The sequence below is a fragment of the Miniopterus natalensis genome, chromosome 18, assembly GCF_054644295.1.
Source record: "Miniopterus natalensis isolate mMinNat1 chromosome 18, mMinNat1.hap1, whole genome shotgun sequence".
Classification (NCBI taxonomy): Eukaryota; Metazoa; Chordata; class Mammalia; order Chiroptera; family Miniopteridae; genus Miniopterus; species Miniopterus natalensis.
In genome coordinates this window covers 40,692,576-40,713,906 of record NC_142098.1, presented here as the reverse complement: position 1 = coordinate 40,713,906, position 21,331 = coordinate 40,692,576, and the positions used below count along the sequence as shown (strand labels likewise).

The window sequence follows — 21,331 nt, the reverse complement described above, 5'->3', positions numbered from 1 at the left end:
AATTTAGAAACAAACCGGAAGTGAATGTTTAGATGAAATGATAATGTAAATATTACACATCCAACCTATGAAAAGAGAAAATTAAAAACCATGAATGAATATATGTGAAAATAAAAAGTCTTAAAAGAATCAGTGGCCTAAGGTATTATATGAAGCATTTGGCCGTGATCAGTGTGGCTCAGTTGGTTGGAGCGCTGTCCCCTGCACCCGCTGTGGCAGGTTCCATTCCCAGGCCGGGCACATACCCTGGTGGGTCCGATCCCCAGCTGGGGTCCCTGGGGTGCAACAGGTCGATGCTTCTATCTCACATCGATGTCTCTCTCTCTCTTTCTGACTCTCTGAAATCAATCAATAAAATTGGCTTTAAAATGAAACAAGCAACTGACACATGCCAGAGGGGAGGGTGGGGAGCGGGGCTGGATGAAGCAGGTCAGAAGGATGAGCCGAAGAACACGTATGCACAACCCACACGCCGACAACAGGGTGGCCATGCCGGGGGAGGTGGGTGGGGCTGGGTGCAGGTGGGCGAAGGGGGGAGTGAGCACATCTGTAATAGTCTCGGCCATGAAAGTATAAAATGGACACCTTCAGATGTAAACTTTACCAAATGCTAATGGTAAAAACCAAATCTGCGTCACCCTAGACATAGATCAAACACAGCGACTCTCACCATAAACTGTGCACAACTGAAGCCCTGGGCAGGGAGCTTCGTCGGCGGTTTCTTCCCAACACTTGTGAGACACACGCGCTCTCCAAATCCACACAAACTTCCCTGGGCAAGAAAAGGAGACATGCCTCCCAACACTTCTCACCAGCCCAGGAAAATGCTGGCACTGTCAACCCAAGGTCGTCACCTGCAATTCGGCGCCAACAGGACCCCCCAGCTTGGGGCGCAGGAAAGTGGGGACTTTCTAGCAGGACCCCAGTGTCACCCCTGGGAACAGCACCCCTGTCTCCACACAGATTTCGCTTACCGGCCCTGTGGCCCCTTCTCTGGTACCTCACCAGCCAGGCCCACCCCCACTGGCCTCTGCTCTTTTCCGAGAGTTACCCCGCTTTTCTCTCACTTTCGATTCTCTTGTCTGTTTGGACTGTGACCACGTGTTTTAGGAACAGTAGCCCACATTTCTGTGTGTTTGGAGGAGAAGTGATGTGTGGAAGGTGCCTGCAACCAGCCCTTTCCTGTGGCGTCTGACGCCCTGACAGCCGCAGGGTCTCCAGCCTGCACCTGTGCTCACTGTTCCTTGACACCTGCCCGACGGTGCCCTGCGTGTCTCGGGACCACTGCTCCTTCCCAGCAGGGCTGAGCAGAGGCGGCATCCTCACCTCACCACAGGGAGGGAAAGAGACTCGGGAGGGGAAATACTCACTCAGGGCTGACAGTCCACAAACCTTACAGATCTCATTTCAATGGATTAAAATCTGAATGGTCTCCCACCCAGTGTTTGCAGAGAGAACTCAGTGTGAGAAGCAGAGTCCTGCCCAAGACAGGCTGGGTGTCCCCCAGGAAAATACTGACACTGCGTTGAAAGAGGGCAGTGAAGAGAAAGGGGGTGCTATTTATAGAAAGAGGGAGCTACTAGAGGGAATGTTAGGGAGAAAGAGACCAGGCCAGGAGGAAGGTGTTTTTTCCTGTATTTTACCATCTATCATCTATCTATCTATATCTATCTATCTATCTATCTATCTATCTATCTATCTATCTATCTATCTATCATCTATCTATATATCATCTATCTATATCTATCATCTATCATCATCATCATCTATCATCTATATCTATCTATGTATCTATATCTATTTATCTATCATCTATCTATCTATCTATCTATCTATCTATCTATCTATCTATCTATCTATCTATCATCTATCTATCTATCTATCTATCTATCTATCATCTATTATCTATCTATCTATCATCTATCTCTGTCTATCATCATCTCTCATCTATCTATCATCTATCTATCATCCCAAAGGGAATCACTGGAACCCCTGGAACTGCCCAGCCTTCTAGGCCCCAGCCTAAGCTGCCCACTCCTCAGCAGGGCTTAACATGCAGGGTGGGGAAAGGGGGATCCCATGGGGCTGGGTAAGCAGAATGCCAGAGGGTGGGGGTAGTTGCCTTTCCCCAGGCTGATGCCTCTTGGAATGGGTTTATTATTCCACCCCAAAAATGGCTGCTGCAGAGTGGGGGGATGACCAAGCACCGGATCCTAGTGGGCGCTCCCCCATGCCTCTCCCCAAAGCCAGCCGCCACCCCAGACTCTCCACAGTGACTCCAGACCTCACCACCCTCCCTCCGCTGGTGCTCCGGGGGAGGGTCTGTGAACGTTTTGTGAATTGGCCTTTTAAATGGGTGGCTTTGACTCCAGTGGTCTCCACCTCGCCCTGGCAGACAGAATGCCCCCTGCCTTTCACAGCTGGATGTGATGGGGACACCTGCTCCCGGCTCTGGCACTCTGGGCTGGGGAGCCCCGGCCGGGGACTAGGCTTCTCGTATCTCAGGGGAACCTCCACAGCTGAGACGTCCCTTTGTAGCCTCCACCTGCTGCCCCCAGGAGTGGGTCCAGCCCCATTCAAGACTCCACCCCGCCTACTGGTCTCAAGGTGTCTCCTGCAGTCCTTGGTGAAAAGTGGGAGACTGCCCTTGGTTAAAAGTCTCCCCTTCGGATAGTCTCCAGTTGGTATTTCAGGGTGATTGTTTTCCAGTTTAGCTGTAACTTCCCGTCTGGTTCGAGGAGGCGTTGAGAGCAAGATCCCCCTACTCCACGGCCGTGCTGACCTGCCCTCCCCCTGACAAAAAACCTACCAATTATTTTAATTGAATATTTTTATTAAAGCGTAGCAGGCACACAGTATCGTATTAGTTTCAGTGGCACAGCACTGATTTGATATTTATGTGTCACCCCATGTGCTCCCCACGCTAAGTGCAGTGATCACAGGTTATTGATTATGTTCCTGTTTCACCCATCCCCCCCCCGCAACCATCAGTTTCTTCTTTGTTTCTATAAGTTTGTTTCTGTTTTGTTTTGTTTTATGGTTAAAAGTTCCAGATGTAAGTGAAATCTTTCTCTGTCTAAACGATTTCATTCGGCATAACACCCTCAGGGCTCACCCATGGTGTTGCAAAGGGCAGGGTTTCTTTCTTCCTGTGGCTGACAAGGTCCACTGAGCATACAGTCCACGTGCTTCTGTGCGGTCGTCCACGGATCTAAAGGTTCAACGTAATCTTTTCTTTCATTCTTCTAAACTCTTGATATAATAGCTTAGGCCATTAACTTTTTTAAGGCTTTTTCTTTTCCAATATATTCATTCATGGTTTTTAATTTTCTCATTTCATAAGTTTGATGTGTAATATTTACATTATCATTTAATTAAAAACATTCACTTCTGCGTCATTTAAACATTGATTATTGAGAAGTCCATTGCTTTATTTTCAAAATGCAGGGATGCTGGTAATCTTCCCCATAAACCAGGGGACTCTCTGAGAGTCCCGGCAGCTGTTGGGGGTTGATGTAGGGTCTCTGCCCCTTCTGGGGTCCCTGCAGGACCCCTCCCTGGAGTGTGGGGTCTGGGTCCTTGCTGGGCTAGTGGGTGGCCAGAGCAGCATACACACTGAGTTCATCTGGGGGCTTATCAGGGGAGGAAGGGGGTGCCCTTGTCTCCCGTCTGAGGGCCAAGAGGCCCAGCTGGGCGTAGGTCACCTCCCTGGGGGTGTCGGATGCAGCAGCCTGGAGCAGGGGGAGAGACAGGGATGAAACGTGGTTGGGGTTGGGGGAGCCTGGATGTCTGGAGAGCATGGGACCCACTGTCCATCTGCCTGTCCTTGTCTGCTTGTCTGTCCTTCGTGTCCTGCAATCCCCCTGGCAGAGAGGAAGGCGAGGTGGCCACTCCCTGCCTGAGTCTGGATCCTGAGTGGTTCCCCTGGGCGTCCATCCCTCCCTGGGGGTCTTCTTCCTGCCTGTTCTGCTGGAGAGAGTGAGACAAACAGCGTCTCCTGGACTCCACTGTTGAAATCCTCCAGCAGTTATCACATGTGGCCAGGTGATGATTTTCACTTCAAAGAGATGAGGTCACTCTCCCGATGGAATCTGCAGGGACTCCCTAGGCCTTGGGGCCTCTGGATGCTTCTAGGATCTGACTCTTACCCTAACACCATCTCTTGCTCACTTGGCTCCAGCCTCATGGCCCATCTTCCTGAGAAGCGTGTCCTGCCTCAGGGCACTTGCCCCTGCTGTTCCCTGTGTCCCCTGCATGCACTCTGTCCCCTCCTCCTGCCTTACTTTCCGTCACAGCACTTTGCCCTCTAGGACACTGTCTGCTTGTTTGCATGGTGTCTCCACCCACAGGTGAGCCCGAGGAGGGTGGAGGCTGTTGCTCAGAGCTGCACAGTGGCTCCTGAGTGGAGCCGGTAAACAGGGAGCCCGTCCCATCTGCTGGGTGAATGAATGAAGGGGAGGCTGGGACCTGCGGGTGATTCACTTATTGAGGCCTCCTCCTGAGACCTGGGTTGCACAAGGTCAGGCAGAGGACGAGGGGCCAGCAGAGGGGACCATGCAGGAGGGGCTGTGAGGTCACAGGAAACCAGGAGGAGTGATGCACAGCAGGACGACCTGGGTGCCCGGCAGAGGTCAGGGTGGACACTGCTGAGAACCAGGTGAGGTGGGGACAGGGAGGGTCCTTTGGATTAAACTGGGCAACAGAAGGTCCTTGGCCTGGACAGGAGCAGGGGTCTCACCTGAGGGTCCAGCTCCACACTCTCCCCAGGCTCTGGGTCCTTCATGGCAGCATCTGCTGGGGCAGAACAGGGGGGTGTCTCCTGGCAGGGCCCCCGAGATCTCAGGGCTGCAGACCCTCCCTCTTCCCAGGTGGGACACTAAGCCAGGAATTAACCGTATCCCTGGGCTGATCAAAGGGGACAGTCTCAGCCCTGGGGGGTCAGGCCCCTCCCCGTGTATTCCCCAGGAAAGAGGGGAACCTCAGCACTTGTGCGCGGTTCGTGTGTCATGAGGGGAGACGATGGGGCGTGACCTGAGTGTGTGCACGTGAGACGTTTTCTCTCCACACTGGCTGACCTGAGGTTCTGGAGAAATCTTTTCCTCACTGACCTTCTCCATCTGTTAGGTTTTCCTGGGCAGGTGCCCTGAGCCCCTCTCCCCGCTGGGACCCAGGTCCCCTGTTCCCTCCTCACCCGACGTCCTGCGTTGGCCCTGACGCCGGTGTCGGAGGGCGAGGAAGAGGAGGGAGAGGAGGAGGGAGAGCAGGAGGATGAGGGCCACTGAGACCCCGATCAGGACGGGCAGGTTCCAACTGAGACCTTGGGCACGAGTGATACGAATGAGCCAGTGATGCCATTTAATGAGCACCTACTGTGTGCGAGGCACGTGCTGGGTCCTCCTTCATCTCTAACCTCACAGCCCTGGTGCACCAGGGAGTGGTGGCCCCACCCCCCCTTCACTGAGGCTCAGAGAGGTTAGTCACCTGGCCCAGGTCACCCAGCAGGGATGGGGCAGGGCTGGGCTGGAACCGGGCTGTGGGTTCCCTGGGCTGTCCTCACGCTGCCCCCAGGGGGACACCAGCTCTGTGCTCTGGGCCCCTCATCTGCAGGGGCCTGTTCCTGTCCCACCGGGAGCTGAGGGTCTCTCCTTATGACCCTCCCCCAGCACAGCAGGGACGCGGGAGGGGCAGGGGTGTGGGGTGGACTCCGTGTCCCTCCTGGGATCTGTCTCCACCCTGGAGGGCCCTGGGCTGGGGGCTCTGCCTCCTGAGCTCTGTGAGGCCCCTTATGTCACCTCATCTCACAGCAGCCTGTGGGCAGATGGGACCAGGGACGACCAGGCACGAACCCCACCCTCAGAGAGGATCAGGGCCCCCCTGGCCCCACAGCAGGAGCAGCAGAGCCCAGAACTGGACCAGGTCTCACCCCCCCGAGGCCTCCTCTGAGCTGAGCCTGAGCTGAGGGAAGGCCCTGGATGCCCCGGACCCTTGTCCTGCCTGTCCCTCCCTGTACAGTGTCACAGTCTCTGCCACAGAGGGGACAGTCCCCCTAACATCACGTCCTGGGGGTTCCCTGTGAGGCCCCCTCTCCCAGGGGGTCAGGGCCTGAAATGACAGGAAACCTGAATCTGGGCCACGATTCTGTCCTTTGCACTTGGGGACACTGAGGCCCAGACGGGGAGGGGCGTGTCCAAGTCAGCAACTCCAGAGGTGCCTGGACCCCCACACGACTCAGCCCCTGTCCCCCATGGACGCACCCAACACCTCCCCACAGAGCCCCTCACTTACCCCTCTGCTTGTCTGACTCCGTGGTGGGGAGGGGCCGATCCTCAGAGCCTCCTGGGGGTCAGGATGGGGGTGAGGGGTGGGGCTGCATCTCCCCACTAGATCCCAGCTTCTCCTCCACCAGCCGGGGCCCCAACCTCTCCCTCTGCCATGACCGCCCACCTCTCACCAGCCAGCCTCACCGCACTGAGAGCCCAGCTACAGGGTCACACCCCTTCCTTGACTATCTGGGGACAGTCAGTCCCCTGGGAGACCCTCAGGACCTTCCTGGGTGCTCTGGCCCCTCTGAGCAGAGCTCAGTGACTCACCAGCTGTAGGGATGGGCCCTGTGGGTGAAGGGCCGGGGCCCCCAGCGAGTCCTAGAAATGAGAATAAAGGGGGGTGGAGGCCGGGCTGACCCTGGAGCCCACAGATCACTCAGACTCTCCTGCGTCTGCTCTGGGGCCGCAAAGGCACAGCCCGAGCCCACCTGCCGCCTTCCACACCCAGTTAATGGGGAGAACTGGGGGGAGGTGAGAGGGCCCCTGAGGGGCAGATCTCTGCTGAGTGACCCCCACCCAGAGCCCATCACCCACATGCAACTTGGGATGGCTCCTGGGGACAGGACCCTGAGCCGAATGTGCTCAGAAAGGACAGGGTCAGGGGCCCCTCACCTGAGACCAGGAGCTCCAGGGGATCACTTGGGTCAGACCACGACAGGGGGTTTTTCCTGTAATAGCCGTAGCATCTGAAGGTCCACCTGTGGCTGGGGGTCACGGGGCCCACGGGGAACACGGCCTGGGACTTCCCACTGGGCTGTGGCTGTGAGTCCCGGGTCCAGGGGGGCCTGTGGTCTCCTTCCTTAGTCAGAATGAACCTGTCAAATACCTCCCCTGAGTCACACTGGAGGGTCACGTTCCCTCCTGAGGCCACCACAGGGCTCGGCAGGGCTGAGAGGCTGGGTTTGCTATAGAATCCTAGGAGAGGGGGAGACAGTGTGTTAGATGGGGTCACACCTCCCTCAGGTCCCCCAGGCCTGGGCTGTGGGAGGGGGACACCCTGAGAGCAGACCCCCTTCCTGAGGGCAGAGCCTGAGGCTGGGACCCCCGAGTGTCCTCTCACCTGTCACCGCCAGCTCCAGGGCGTCACTGGGCTCTGACCTGCCAGCAGGGCTGTCATAGTGACAGTAATATCTTCCTGCATAAGTGGCTTCAGTAGAGAAGTTGGTCCTGTCCCCAAACTCCCATGGCTTCTGTCTGCCCAAGTCTGCAGGACTGTCTCCTGTATACAGGAAGTACTCCTGGGCACCCAGAGCCCCCCGACACCAGATGGTCACAGGGCTCCCATAAGGGACCACAGAGCCTGGCTCAGCCCAGATGGAGGGTTTGGGGGGGGTCCCTGGGAGGAAAGCGGAGGCTGCGTTACAAAGACCATCCCGGCCCCAGCCCAGCTCAGCCCCAGGCCCTCCTGTGTTATCGCCTCACCCGGGACCTCGGGCAGCCTCCTGAGCCCAGGGGGGGACATGGAGCCTGGGGGACTCACCTGCCTGCACGCGGGGCCTCGGCGCCAGACTCAGCCCTGGAAGAGAGTCCCCGGGAGAGGTTGGCCCCGAGGGCGCTCGGTCTCTCCCCCGGGGCCTAGTCCGCTGGAGCCGCCCGGGCCCGAGGCTCCCCAGGAACCAGGGGGAGTAACCTCCCCGTCCCGACTGCTGCCCCCTCCCCGTGTCCCCAGCTGACCCAGGAAGAGGAGAGCCCAGAGGGTGGACATCACGCGTCTGCTCTGAGTGTCCTGCTCTGCGGATGGACCAGACCCCGGGCCCGACGGACAGACACGCACAGGATGTGGCGAGTCAGGAGCTGCTGCCGCCCTTCCGGGTCCCCCCGCGGACCCACAGCCAGGGGCCGCCCCGCCCTGGCCTGGTCGGGGGTTTCCATCCTGAGGGGCAGGGGGCTCCGGGCCCTCTGGCGACTCAGCCCAGGCCTGGGGTCTCCTCTGACCCCCGGCCCCCTGCCTGCTCTGAACTGATGCTCAGGGGGCAGGGCCCAGGCTCTCTTCCCACCCTGACCCCCCACAGGCTCCCAGCCTCCCACACGCACCGTTTACTTTCTGTGCCTGACTCGCCCCTAAGCAAACACTTGCTGCTTCCCTACTGCCCGCCGGGGTTTCTAGGAGAACCCGAAACTCATCCTGGGTCCCGGAGACTATTTCCTGCATTTGGGGGACTCTTCTTAGCGGAATGTGGGGATTCTGGGACGCATGTTGCCAGCACTTTACTTAGAGAGGAGAAAGGAGAGAAAACCCGAGACGACCTCTGGACGTGCCTAGACCCCGGGTGAGGGAAAGGCTGTTTGAAGAGGCGGAGTCCTAGCAGGTGGGAGTGAGAAGAGTCTTGAGAGGAAGGAACGATCCAGGGAACCCCAGAGGCACAGCGAGCCCGTGACCGAGGAAGAGGCTGAGGCGGCCGCGGGTCGTGGCCCTGCCCCCACCTGGTGGAGGCTCAGTGGCGTCTTTAGGCCAAAGGAACACGTAGGAAGGGGCTCTGAGGGTCAGTGTTAATGTGAAGGTCACACGAAGGAGAGAAATGCAACATGTGCGAGTGAAATACACTCTCAGCAGTAACTGAGCTCCACTCGGGCGTGTCCCTCAGGGGTCCCCGAGGGGCTCGGTGGCTTTACCGCACGGTCCTCGCAGGGCCCTCGGCCGCCTCAGACCCGCGCAGAGGAGGGACCGGCAGAGGCCCCTCAGCCACTCCCTGTCCATGGAGTGCCTGGTGGAAGGTGGCAGGACAATGGCACGCACTTCAATGTCGAGAGTGGCACTGCCACATCCTGAACGCCTGGCGGACACCGGGGCAGCCTACTTCCCCCTGATCTCATCCCCTCCGTTGTGGCTCAGTGGTGCCCCCCCCCCCCCCGCAATGTGCTGCGAACACCCCCCTGAGACATGGGGAATGGAGACCCGGCCTCCAGGCTCAGATGGAGAGGTCGGAGTTTGGGGGACCTGAGAAGCAGAGACCCCTCGTTCAGTGGAGCAGAGGGAAGAGCCCAGGTCAGAGCCCGCGTGCGGTGTCGCCTGGAGCACGACTGACCCTCCCCGGGCAGTGGGCAGATCTCGGTCCTTCCCTCGCCTGCTGCTAGGCCGGGTGGCTGAGTCTGTGGAACAGGCGAGCCTCTTACCTGCCTCACGCCATTTACAGTAACCGATGTCGACGGGCTACAGGCCAAGATGTACAAAGCAAACCCATTACTTGTTTTTAGCAAAAAACAAAAACAAACGTGGAAAAATATCTTTATAGCTTTATGGAAACACGGGTGCCTTCAAATCTCTACCAAGTCACCAACGTAGTGGAAAATTTGGTCAATTCAAAAACAATAAACAGAAGAAATGTTTTTCATAAACCCCCCACAAGAGAGTGGAGAGGAAACCACAGAGTGAAACAGCCCGAGAAGGTATTTTTGATGCCAAGATGAGACCGGGGACTGGTTCTGAGCGCATTTGAGAAATTTGTACAAATTCTGTGATGCCGGCAGGAAGCTTAGGAAAACAAGCGCATCCTTTGGCATGGACCTGCCCGCATTGACCGCCCCGTACGCTGTCCCTGAACTGCCCCTCGGCTTCATGGTTCATGAGAAAGTGGACGTCAGCCCACAGCCTGGGCCCAAGACACACCCAGAATGGCTGAAATGTCCAGGCCGAAGCTCCCAGGCCTGGCAGGGTCGGACCCGCCGAGGCTCCAGGCCCGAGTGACGGGGGAACTGGTGGGTGCCCTCGGGCAAGTGCTGACTGGCGTCTTCCACAACCAGCCCCCAAACAGCCTTGGTGTCCAAGTTTTCCAGCGACATTTGCTGGGAAGAGCAACCTTCGCCTTGGTTTGCCTGAGCGCCATTGCCAACCCGGAGTGGACTGCATTGGGCGGGTCTGTTTCTCCACCTCTGTTCTGGAGATTTGTTTGGCTGGCCTCGGGCGACAACATTACGCAGCTGGGAAATACACGATTGTGCAAACGCCGCCTCCTGCTGTGCGCGTGTTTGCGGCCGGCGCCTGCATCTGTTTTGTTCCATTAATCTCTGCGCCTGTTGCTTCGCCAGCCCCCAGGCCCCTCTTCTCAGGAGGTTTCCGTGAGGTTTGAAATGTGACCCTGGGAGTCCCCCCTGTTTTCCTTCCACATTGTTTGGCTCTTTTAGCTCTTTTCTTTGTCCTGTAAATTTTAGAATCCGCTTGTCAATATTTAAACACAAACCAGAGATGCTTCCAGCTAGTGACATGTTTGAAAATGTCCCCAGAAGGTCCTTTCCCTGGAGAGTGGGAGCTGAGCGGCAGTTCCCCGCCCTGGAAACATCAGGGTCATCTCGTCACTCGCGTTTCTCAGGCTCCTCGGCTCGGGCGCTTGGACCCTCAGAGGGGGTTCACATCCCTCCTCCGGGACCCGGGCTGGGGCGCAGGAATGTGTCCCCTTCTGAGGCTCTGGCCCGTTCTCGACATGGGCTTGGAGGCCGTCGGGGAAGAAGCTCCGGGCACTCGGGCCCTTTCCTGGGAGGGAAATGCCAGCGGCCTGGGGGGCTCGACCCCTCGACGGAGGGGCTGTCCTGCTATTGTCTTCAGCTCCGTTACTCCCCCGCTCCCAAGGGTCTCTGGTTTTGGACCTAAAATGAACTCTCTGGTCCTGTTACTTCCTCTGAGACAAGCTCCAGTTCCTCCTGTTGGACGTGTCCTTGGTGCTAAGCACACCACGGGCACGAAATGTCTGCATGAGATTTTCCAAGGCCACCGACGGGCCCTGGGCTCCTCCCCGTCTCCTGAGACTAACACGCACTTGCAGTGAAGCTCAACGAGAAGCCCAGGCCCGTAAAACGCTCTGCACGAGGCCTATGTGAGTCGTCAGCTCCCGTGTACACGCCCCTTTGGTATAAAATTCAGGAGACACTAGAAAAGGGACGCGCCTGGCGGCCTGTGGACGGAGGAGCTGTCCAGGGCCCAGGGCTGAACTGACCTCCTCTCAGGGTGACAGGCAAGTGGGCCAGAGTTGGGGAGGCGGTGGCCCGTGGTCTGAAGATGGCCCCCAGGTGCACATGCACATTCCCGGTCCCGGCCGGGGCGGGCGGAGCGGCGGGGCCTCCTCTGACCGGGTGGCCCGGCCTGGCCTGTGGCTGCTGTGAGCACAGCTCTGAAGTCCTCAGGCTCCCGCTTTCCCCCGCCAGGAAGGGGTGGCCTCCGGGGGAAGGTTAAACAGCAGAGCTCTCGGCGGCTCGTGTTCCAGCCGCTCAAGTGAAGCTCAGAGGCGAGAGCACAGGATGTGGTGTTCAGGGTCCCGCGCCTCGGGGTGCACAGGGCGCGAGGTGCTGTCACAGGAAAGCGACCAGCTCTTCTCACCCTAAAAATAGCAGGTGCCGAGGGCCTGGCGGGAGCCTCGCCGCTGAGCTGTCCCGCGACTGTCCCTAAAGTCCCCGTCAGATGGAGACGCCCACGGCGCTCGCTGCCGAGGAACCCACAGCGTCGGTTCCGTTCCTGGGACTCAGGGAACACTCCTGGGCCGAGCTGACGTACAAAACGGCAGCGACAGAAAAGAACATTGAAAAGAAATGAGAAATTTCTCCAGCACCGGAATCTATTAGGCCTTGCAGGGCTTTTATATTTTCTACTCTCCTGCCAAACAAAACCCAGAGCGGAAAGTTTGATTCTGCGTTTCAGGAAGAGAAGAAAACCTGCGAGGTCTGGGTTTGCTGTTTCACTGAGGTCATTTCTTGTGCATGAGTCAAACTCAGTTTCCTCTCTGAGAGAGGAGGGGGAGATGCTGAGAGACAATGAATCGCTTTGGCCTGTTTAGGTCCCACGTGAGCTCGTTCAGCGCTCGTGTGTATCTGTCCCATTTGCCTCCGGGCACAATGCCCTCGGGGCTCATCAGTGTTGTTGCAAATGGCAGGATTTCCCTCTCCTGCGGCTGGGTGACATTCCGTTTCATATATTGTTTTATAAATTCAGAAACTGGCAAATCCCACCGCCCAGCGGGTTCTGGGCCCGTTCCTCAGAGGCAGCAGCCCCCCGGCTGGCCCCAAACACCATGTGCTCGTGCCCCGTGGTGACAGCTCTGGGAAGTGACTCGGGTGGTCGCTGGTGACCAGAGAAGGGGCTGTGGGTCCAGACAGGCTTTGGCATCATTTTGGATTTTGGGTCTCTGTTTCCCAGGCTTGTATCCCACTTCGCCCGTTTATTCAGTCATTGAACCCAGGTTCGCTCCTCTGAGCTGAGTGGGCCATGTCCAGCGGGCACTGCGGGGATTAGAAATAAAGAGCATTTTATCACATACCAGTGGGGAGGGCGCGAGGTCTTAGGCGTGTGGGCCCGAACCAGCCGTGTGGGATGGACCCTCAAACCACAGGGGTGAGAGCAGAAGGGGCTTCATCACGGAAAGTCAACCAGGATGGGGAGAGAAAATGCACATTTACTGGAGGAAGAGTCCGGGACAGGGAGCCCACGGGCATTTCCTGCCCCTGACGCGTTTACTCTCCTGGAAAAGGAGCGGCAGTTCCCCGACTCGTGGTCAGACTTTCAGCACCTCTTGGGGTCATCACATGAGCTCCGAGGCTCCCCGTGAAGGGCATCGCCCCCTCTGTGTTCACCTCCCGGACGCTTCGCGGTTCTTTTCTCGTTTTTATTTTATTTTTTACCTTTATGCTGAGCTTATTACAAATGCCTCCCTCCCTCCTCTCCCCCCATCGCCCCACCCGCCGGGTTCCTGCCCCCGAGGCCGTCACCAGCCTGTTGTCTGTGTCATGGGCCCCGAAAGCTCTTTGGTTTCTCTGTTCCTGGCCCCTCTCCCTCCCCTGAGGCCCCTCAGCCTGCTCCCTGCTTCTAGGCCTCTGGGTCTGTTTCATTGGTCAGTTTATTTGGTTCTATAAGTGCGGTCCTGGGATCCTCGTCTTTCTCTGCCCGGCTTTTTTCTCTGAGCAGAATCCTCTCGGGGTCCCCCGTGCTGTCTACAGGGGAAGGGGTCCTGCTTTTTCACGGCCGCGTAGGACTCCACGGTGTGAACGTCCCACAGCCTTTTATCCACTCTCCTGCTGATGGGCCCTGGCGCTGTTTCCTGACCTTGACTATGGTCAACAACGCCGCTGTGGTCCTAGCGGGCATATATTCCTTCTGATTGGCGTCTCAGGGGTCATAGGATCTGTTTCTAAGAACAAAGGAAAAAATGAACAAATGGGACGCCATCAACCCACGAAGCTCCTGCACAGCAAAGGAAACCAGCATCACAATGGAAAGGGAGCCCGCCGTAGGGAGAACATGTCTGCAAGGACCCATCTGAGAAGGACTAATATCCACAATATATAAAGAGCTCACACAACTCAACAGTAAGACAAACAATCCAATTCAAAAATGGGCCGAGGACCTGAATACACGCTTCCCCAGCAGGACATGCACACGCCAAGGAACATGTGAAAAGATGCTCAGTGTCACTAATCACCAAAGAGGCAGAGTAAAACCACCATGAGAGGTCAGCTCACACCTGTCACAAAGGCCACATCCACAAAGGAACAAACGAGCGCTGGGAGGGTGTGGAGAAGGGGAGCCCTGGTGCCCGGCCTGGGGATGGAACCTGCCACAGCCGGGTGCAGGGGACAGCGCTCCAACCGAGCCACACGGACCACGGCCAAATGCTTCATATAATACCGTAGGCCACTGATTCTTTTAAGACTTTTTATTTTCACATATATTCATTCACGGTTTTTAATTTTCTCTTTTCATACGTTGGATGTGTAATATTTACATTATCATTTCATCTAAACATTCACTTCCGGTTTGGTTCTAAATTCACAGATTGATTATTGAGAAGTCTATCGCTTCATTTCCAAAACGTAGGGATATTGGTTATCTCTGACGGTAGAATCAGGTGACACAGAGAGGGGCCCAGGAGATCCTGGGGGTCAACGTTGGGTCTCCAGGCTGGCTGAGGTCACTAGCTGAGTGTCCGTGGGGGCAGCTCCCATGACTTCTGGGGTCCCTGCAGGCCCCCTCCCTGGAGTGTGGGGCCTGGGTCCTTGCTGGGTTAGTGGGTGGCCAGAGCAGCATACACACTGGGCTCATCTGGGGGCTCCTCTGACGGGGAGGAAGGGGGTGCCCTTGTCTCCTGTTTGAGGGCCAAGAGGTTCAGCTGGGCGTAGGTCACCTCCTGGGGGCTGTCGGATGCAGCAGCCTGGAGCAGGGGGGGAGAGACAGGGATGAAACGTGGTTGGGGTTGGGGGAGCCTGGATGTCTGGAGAGCATGGGACCCACTGTCCATCTGCCTGTCCTTGTCTGCTTGTCTGCCCTTCGTGTCCTGCAATCCCCCTGGCAGAGAGGAAGGCGAGGTGGCCACTCCCTGCCTGAGTCTGGATCCTGAGTGGTTCCCCTGGGCGTCCATCCCTCCCTGGGGGTCTGCGTCCTGCCTGTTCTGCTGGAGAGAGAGAGACAAACAGCGTCTCCTGGACTCCACTGTTGAAATCCTCCAGCAGTTATCACATGTGGCCAGGTGATGATTTTCACTTCAAAGAGATGAGGTCACTCTCCCAATGGAATCTGCAGGGACTCCCTAGGCCTTGGGGCCTCTGGATGCTTCTAGGATCTGACTCTTACCCTAACACCATCTCTTGCTCACTTGGCTCCAGCCTCATGGCCCATCTTCCTGAGAAGCGTGTCCTGCCTCAGGGCACTTGCCCCTGCTGTTCCCTGTGTCCCCTGCATGAACTCTGTCCCCTCCTCCTGCCTTACTTTCCGTCACAGCACTTTGCCCTCTAGGACACTGTCTGCTTGTTTGCATGGTGTCTCCACCCACAGGTGAGCCCGAGGAGGGCGGAGGCTGTTGCTCAGAGCTGCACAGTGGCTCCTGAGTGGAGCTGGTAAACAGGGATCCCGTCCCATCTGCTGGGTGAATGAATGAAGGGGAGGCTGGGACCTGTGGGTGATTCACTTATTCAGGCCTCCTCCTGAGACCTGGGCTGCACAAGGTCAGACAGAGGACGAGGGGCCAGCAGAGGGGACCATGCAGGAGGGGCTGTGAGGTCACAGGAAACCAGGAGGAGTGATGCACAGCAGGACGACCTGGGTGCCCAGCAGAGGTCAGGGTGGACACTGCTGAGAACCAGGTGGGTGGGGACAGGGAGGGTCCTTTGGATTAAACTGGGCAACAGAAGGTCCTTGGCCTGGACAGAAGCAGGGGTCTCACCTGAGGGTCCAGCTCCACACTCTCCCCAGGCTCTGGGTCCTTCATGGCAGCATCTGCTGGGGCAGAACAGGGGGTGTCTCCTGGCAGGGCCCCGGATCACAGGGCTGCAGACCCTCCCTCTTCCCAGGTGGGACACTAAGCCAGGAATTAACCGTATCCCTGGGCTGGTCAAAGGGGACAGTCTCAGCCCTGGGGGGTCAGGCCCCTCCCCGTGTGATTCCCCAGGAAAGAAGGGAACCTCAGCACTTGTGCGGGGTTTGTGTGTCATGAGGGGAGACGATGGGGCGTGACATGAAGTGTGTGCACGTGAGACGTTTTCTCTCCACACTGGCTGACCTGAGGTTCTGGAGAAATCTTTTCCTCACTGACCTTCTCCATCTGTTAGGTTTTCCTGGGCAGGTGCTCTGAGCCCCTCTCCCCCCTGGGACCCAGGTCCCCTGTTCCCTACTCACCCGACGTCCTGCGTTGGCCCTGACGCCGGTGTCGGAGGGCGAGGAAGAGGAGGGAGAGGAGGAGGGAGAGCAGCAGGACCAGGGCCACTGAGACCCCGATCAGGACAGGCAGGTTCCAACTGAGACCTTGGACAGGAGTGATACGAATGAGCCAGTGATGCCATTTAATGAGCACCTACTGTGTGCAAGGCACGTGCTGGGTCTGGCCTTCATCTCTAACCTCACAGCCCTGGTGCACCAGGGAGTGCTGGCCCCACACCCCCTTCACTGAGGCTCAGAGAAGTTAGTCACCTGGCCCAGGTCACCCAGCAGGGACGGGGCAGGGCTGGGCTGGAACCGGGCTGTGGGTTCCCTGGGCTGTCCTCATGCTCCCCCAGGGGGACACCAGCTCTGTGCTCTGGGCCCCTCATCGGCAGGGGCCTGTTCCTGTCCCACCGGGAGCTGAGGGTCCGTCCTTATGACCCTCCCCCAGCACAGCACTGACGCGGGAAGGGCAGGGGTGTGGGGTGGACTCCGTGTCCCTCCTGGGATCTGTCTCCACCCTGGGCCGGGGGCTCTGCCTCCTGAGCTCTGTGAGGCCCCTTATGTCACCTCCTCTCACAGCAGCCTGTGGGCAGATGGGACCGGGGACGACCAGGCACGAACCCCACCCTCAGAGAGGAGAAGGGCCCCCCTGGCCCCACAGCAGGAGCAGCAGAGCCCAGAACTGGACCAGGTCTCACCCCCCCACCCCCCTTGATGCCTCCTCTGAGCTGAGCCTGAGCTGAGGGAAGGCCCTGGATGCCCCGGACCCTTGTCCTGCCTGTCCCTCCCTGTACAGTGTCACAGTCTGTGCCCCAGAGGGGACAGTCCCCCTAACATCACGTCCTGGGGGTTCCCTGTGAGGCCCCCTCTCCCAGGGGGTCAGGGCCTGAACTGACAGGAAACCTGAATCTGGGCCACGATTCTCTCCTTTCCGCTTGGGGACACTGAGGCCCAGACGGGGAGGGGCGTGTCCAAGTCAGTGACTCCAGAGGTGCCTGGACCCCCACACGACTCAGCCCCTGTCCCCCATGGACGCGCCCACCACCTCCCCACAGAGCCCCTCACTTACCCCTCTGCTTGTCTGACTCCGTGGTGGGGAAGGGCCGATCCTCAGAGCCTCTTGGGGGTCAGGATGGGGGTGAGGGGTGGGGCTGCATCTCCCCACTAGATCCCAGCTTCTCCTCCACCAGCCGGGGCCCCAACCTCTCCCTCTGCCATGACCGCCCACCTGTCACCTGCCAGCCTCACGGCACTGAGAGCCCAGCTGCAGGGTCACACCCCTTCCTTGACTATCTGGGGACAGTCAATCCCCTGGGAGACCCTCAGGACCTTCCTGGGTGCTCTGTGCCCCTCTGAGCAGAGCTCAGTGACTCACCAGCTGTGGGGATGGGCCCTGTGGGTGAAGGGCCCCCAGCGAGTCCTAGAAATGAGAATAAAGGGGGGTGGAGGCCGGGCTGACCCTGGAGCCCACAGATCACTCAGACTCTCCTGCGTCTGCTCTGGGGCCCCAAAGGCACAGCCCCAGCCCACCTGCCGCCTTCCACACCCAGTTAATGGGGAGAACTGGGGGGAGGTGAGAGGGCCCCTGAGGGGCAGATCTCTGCTGAGTGACCACCACCCAGAACCCATCACCCACATGCAACTTGGGATGGCTCCTGGGGACAGGACCCTGAGCCGAATGTGCTCAAAAAGGACGGGGTCAGGGGCCCCTCACCTGAGACCTGGAGCTCCAGGGGATCACTTGGGTCAGACCAGGCCAGGGGGTTTTTCCTGAAACAGCCGTAGCATCTGAAGGTCCACCTGTGGCTGGGGGTCACGGGGCCCACGGGGAACAGGGCCTGGGACTTCCCTCCGGGCTGTCGCTGTGAGTCCAGGGTACAGGGGGGCCTGTGGTCTCCTTCCTTAGTCAGAATGAACGTGTCAAATCCCTGCCCTGAGTCACACTGGAGGGTCACGTTCTCTCCTGAGGCCACCTCGGGGCTGGGCAGGGCTGAGAGGCTGGGTTTGCTGTAGGCTCCTAGGAGAGGAGGGGACAGTGTGTTAGATGGGGTCACAGCTCCCTCACCCCCAGGCCTGGGCTGTGAGAGGGGAATACCCTAGAGCAGACCCCCTTCCTGAGGACAGAGCCTGAGGCTGGGACCCCTGAGTGTCCTCTCACCTGTCAGCACCAGCTCCAGGGCGTCACTGGGCTCTGACCTGCCGGCAGGGCTGTCATATTGGCAGTAATATCTTCCTGCATAATTTGCTCTAATGGAGAACTTGGTGCTGTTCCCACACTCCCGTGGTGTCTGTCGGCCCAAGTCTGCAGGACTGTCTCCTGTATACAGGCAGTGCTCCTGGGCATCCAGAGCCCCCCGACACCAGATGGTCACATTGGTCCCATAAGGGACCACAGAGCCTGGCTCAGCCCAGATGGTGGGTTTGGGGGGGGTCCCTGGGAGGAAAGCGGAGGCTGCGTTACAAAGACCATCCCGGCCTCAGCCCAGCTCAGCCCCAGGCCCTCCTGTGTTATCGCCTCACCCGGGACCTCGGGGCGGCCTCCTGAGCCCAGGGGGGGACACGGAGCCTGGGGGACTCACCTGCCTGCACGCGGGGCCTCGGCGCCAGACTCAGCCCTGGAAGAGAGTCCCCGGGAGAGGTTGGCCCCGAGGGCGCTCGGTCTCTCCCCCGGGGCCTAGTCCGCTGGAGCCGCCCGGGCCCGAGGCTCCCCAGGAACCAGGGGGAGTAACCTCCCCGTCCCGACTGCTGCCCCCTCCCCGTGTCCCCAGCTGACCCAGGAAGAGGAGAGCCCAGAGGGGGGACATCACGCGTCTGCTCTGAGTGTCCTGCTCTGCGGATGGACCAGACCCCGGGCCCGACGGACAGACACGCACAGGATGTGGCGAGTCAGGAGCTGCTGCCGCCCTTCCGGGTCCCCCCCGCGGACCCACAGCCAGGGGCCGCCCCGCCCTGGCCTGGTCGGGGGTTTTCCATCCTGAGGGTCAGGGGGCTCCGGGCCCTCTGGCGACTCAGCCCAGGCCTGGGGTCTCCTCTGACCCCCGGCCCCCTGCCTGCTCTGAACTGATGCTCAGGGGGCAGGGCCCAGGCTCTCTTCCCACCCTGACCCCCCACAGGCTCCCAGCCTCCCACACGCACCGTTTACTTTCTGTGCCTGACTTGCCCCTAAGCAAACACTTGCTGCTCCCCTACTGCCCGCCAGGGTTTCTAGGAGAACCCGAAACTCATCCTGGGTCCCGGAGACCATTTCCTGCTTTTGGGGGACTCTTCTTAGCGGAGTGTGGGTATTCTGGGGCGCATGTTGCAGCACTTTACTTAGAGAGGAGAAAGGAGAGAAAACCCGAGACGACCTGGGGTCGTGCCTAGACCCTGGGTGAGGGAAAGGCTGTTTGAAGAGGCGGAGTCCTAGCAGGTGGGAGTGAGAAGAGTCTTGAGAGGAAGGAACGATCCAGGGAACCCCAGAGGCACAGAGAGCCCGTGACCGAGGAAGAGGCTGAGGCGGCGGCGGGTCGTGGCCCTGCCCCCACCTGGTGGAGGCTCAGTGGCATCTTTAGGCCAAAGGAACACGTAGGAAGGGGCCCTGAGGGTCAGTGTTAATGTGAAGGTCACACGAAGGAGAGAAATGCAACATGTGGGAGTAAAATACACTCTCAACAGTAACTGAGCTCCACTCGGGCGTGTCCCTCAGGGGTCCCCGAGGGGCTCGGTGGCTTTACCGCACGGTCCTCGCAGGGCCCTCGGCCGCCTCAGACCCGCGCAGAGGAGGGACCGGCAGAGGCACCTCAGTCACTCCCCATCCTGGGCTTTCGGTTGTGGGCTGGGGGGGATTGGGAGTGGATGGGACCCCAGGAAAGCAGACCTGGAGGAGCAGGGAAGGGGCAGCAGGTGGCGTGAGTGTGTGAGTGTGTGAGTGTGAGTGTGAGTGTGAGTGTGTGCGTGTGAGTGTGAGTGTGTGAGTGAGTGTGTGTGTGAGTGTGAGTGTGTGAGTGTGAGTGTGAGTGTGTGAGTGTGAGTGTGTGAGTGTGAGTGTGAGTGTGTGAGTGTGTCCCTGTGTGTCCCTGTGTGTCCCTGTGTGTCCCTGTGTGTTCACGGGGCAACGGCCCCTGTCTGGGTGAGGGAGGCAGAAGCGAGAGCTGAGGCTGGAGGGCCCCAGGTGGATGATCAGGAACAGCCGTCTGTTGAGAAAAGACGCTGCATTTACCCTGAAGACAGTGAGGACCAGGGAAGGATTTTGAGCAGAAAAAGGGTAGATTCTGAAATGCAGGTTTGAGAGACTGGCGTGGACGGTGACCTGCAGAAGGGGCGAGGGCGTGGAGCTCAGAGCCCAGGGAGGGGGTGGACACGACCGCTGCCTCAGAGGTGTGAGGGGTGACCCCTCCCTGCCCTGTTGACCGCAGATGCCGAGGTGCCCTCAGAGACAGGTACCCGGGTGGGGAGGCTGACCCCAGGGGGGAGGCTGAGCCCGGGTGGGAGGCTGGTCCCGGGTGCGAGGCCAAGCCTGGGGGGAGGCTGAGCCCAGGTGGGAGGACGAGCGCAGGTGGAGAGGCTAGGACTGGGTGGGAGGCTGAGCCCGGCGGGGAGCCTTGGCCCGGGTGGGGAATGAGCTTCTGCCCACGGGCAGCTCGGCTCGTGCCCCGGCCTGGAGCACAGCCCCGCACAGCTCCCCCCGACCTGCTTCTGTGCGCAGCAGGGTCTCCCCCTCTCCTTGGGGTCAGTGATTTCTGTCATTTCTGCCTCTCCAGAGCACCTTTGTCTCCGGTGTCACCCTGCCCTAAACTGCGGAGCCTCTTCAGGATTCAGACCAGAATGACATTCCCGGGAGTCCAGTTAGCAGGCGGTAAAATGCAGACACTTCATCAGCTGTGACACTACCGCCCGCAGGGCTGAAGGACACCCCACCTACGTCCTCTCGACCTCACCCGGAGCCAGCGCCACCCCCACAAACGTGCTGAGCGCTCCTCTTGCCTGAGACGCGGGGAAATGACACCAGCCGCTCAAAGCACATGGAAGTTTTAGAGGTTTGAGAAACTGAGGAGCAGAGACCCCTCGTCCGGGGGCAGGGAAGAGTCCAGATGGGACCCGTCGTGTGGCGTCACCTGAAGCAACAGGCCCTCGCAGGGCGGTGGCGGGTGTGGTGCTTCCCCGCCTGCTGCTGGCCTGGGGGGCGAGCCCCTGCGACGGGGTGAGCTCACCGCCTCGGGCCACGTGCAATAATCGGGGTCAGCCGGGCACAGGTCAAAAGGGGAAAGTGAACCAGTCACGGTTTCTTTTGCAAAAACAAAGGGGAGAAACCAGAGACTATTTACCAGCTCGTGGAAGACAATCTTTACGCAAATGGACACGAGACCATGAACTTGGCGGAAAGGGACACACTGAAACCCACTAATATCAGGAGCGT

At 58.9% G+C, this 21,331-nt stretch overlaps 2 protein-coding genes across 2 annotated transcripts; both read right to left on the bottom strand.

Annotated features, from left to right (window-relative positions):
* Window positions 1-3,587: 3,587 nt before the first annotated feature.
* Window positions 3,588-18,740, bottom strand: LOC148091114 (leukocyte immunoglobulin-like receptor subfamily B member 3). Its single transcript, XM_087826934.1, has 9 exons — window positions 18,710-18,740; window positions 18,516-18,551; window positions 18,095-18,370; window positions 17,651-17,953; window positions 6,936-7,238; window positions 5,192-5,317; window positions 4,739-4,791; window positions 3,809-3,966; window positions 3,588-3,735 (listed from the first exon to the last, which is right to left on the bottom strand). Exons 1-9 carry the CDS (start codon window positions 18,738-18,740, stop codon window positions 3,588-3,590), a joined length of 1,434 nt encoding a protein of 477 aa, XP_087683060.1.
* Window positions 14,306-16,125, bottom strand: LOC148091115 (leukocyte immunoglobulin-like receptor subfamily B member 5). The gene is made up of 5 exons (XM_087827375.1): window positions 16,092-16,125; window positions 15,913-16,038; window positions 15,461-15,513; window positions 14,532-14,692; window positions 14,306-14,456 (listed from the first exon to the last, which is right to left on the bottom strand). The coding sequence occupies exons 1-5, from the start codon at window positions 16,123-16,125 to the stop codon at window positions 14,306-14,308; spliced, it is 525 nt and encodes a 174-aa protein (XP_087683501.1).
* Window positions 18,741-21,331: the final 2,591 nt, after the last annotated feature.

Coding starts and splice junctions, on each gene's coding strand:
- LOC148091114 (XM_087826934.1), bottom strand. CDS start 18,740: ATGTCCCCCCTCTGGGCTCTCCTCTTCCTGG. Junction 5,318..6,935: donor CCTGGAGCTCCTGGTCTCAG/GTGAGGGGCCCC, acceptor CTCGTGCCCAAG/GTCTCAGTTGGAACCTGCCC. Junction 4,792..5,191: donor GGGCCAACGCAGGACGTCGG/GTGAGGAGGGAA, acceptor CTGCCCCAGCAG/ATGCTGCCATGAAGGACCCA.
- LOC148091115 (XM_087827375.1), bottom strand. CDS start 16,125: ATGAAGGCCAGACCCAGCACGTGCCTTGCACACA. Junction 16,039..16,091: donor CAGCACGTGCCTTGCACACA/GTAGGTGCTCAT, acceptor CTCCTGTCCAAG/GTCTCAGTTGGAACCTGCCT. Junction 14,693..15,460: donor GTGTGGAGCTGGACCCTCAG/GTGAGACCCCTG, acceptor CTCTCTCTCCAG/CAGAACAGGCAGGACGCAGA.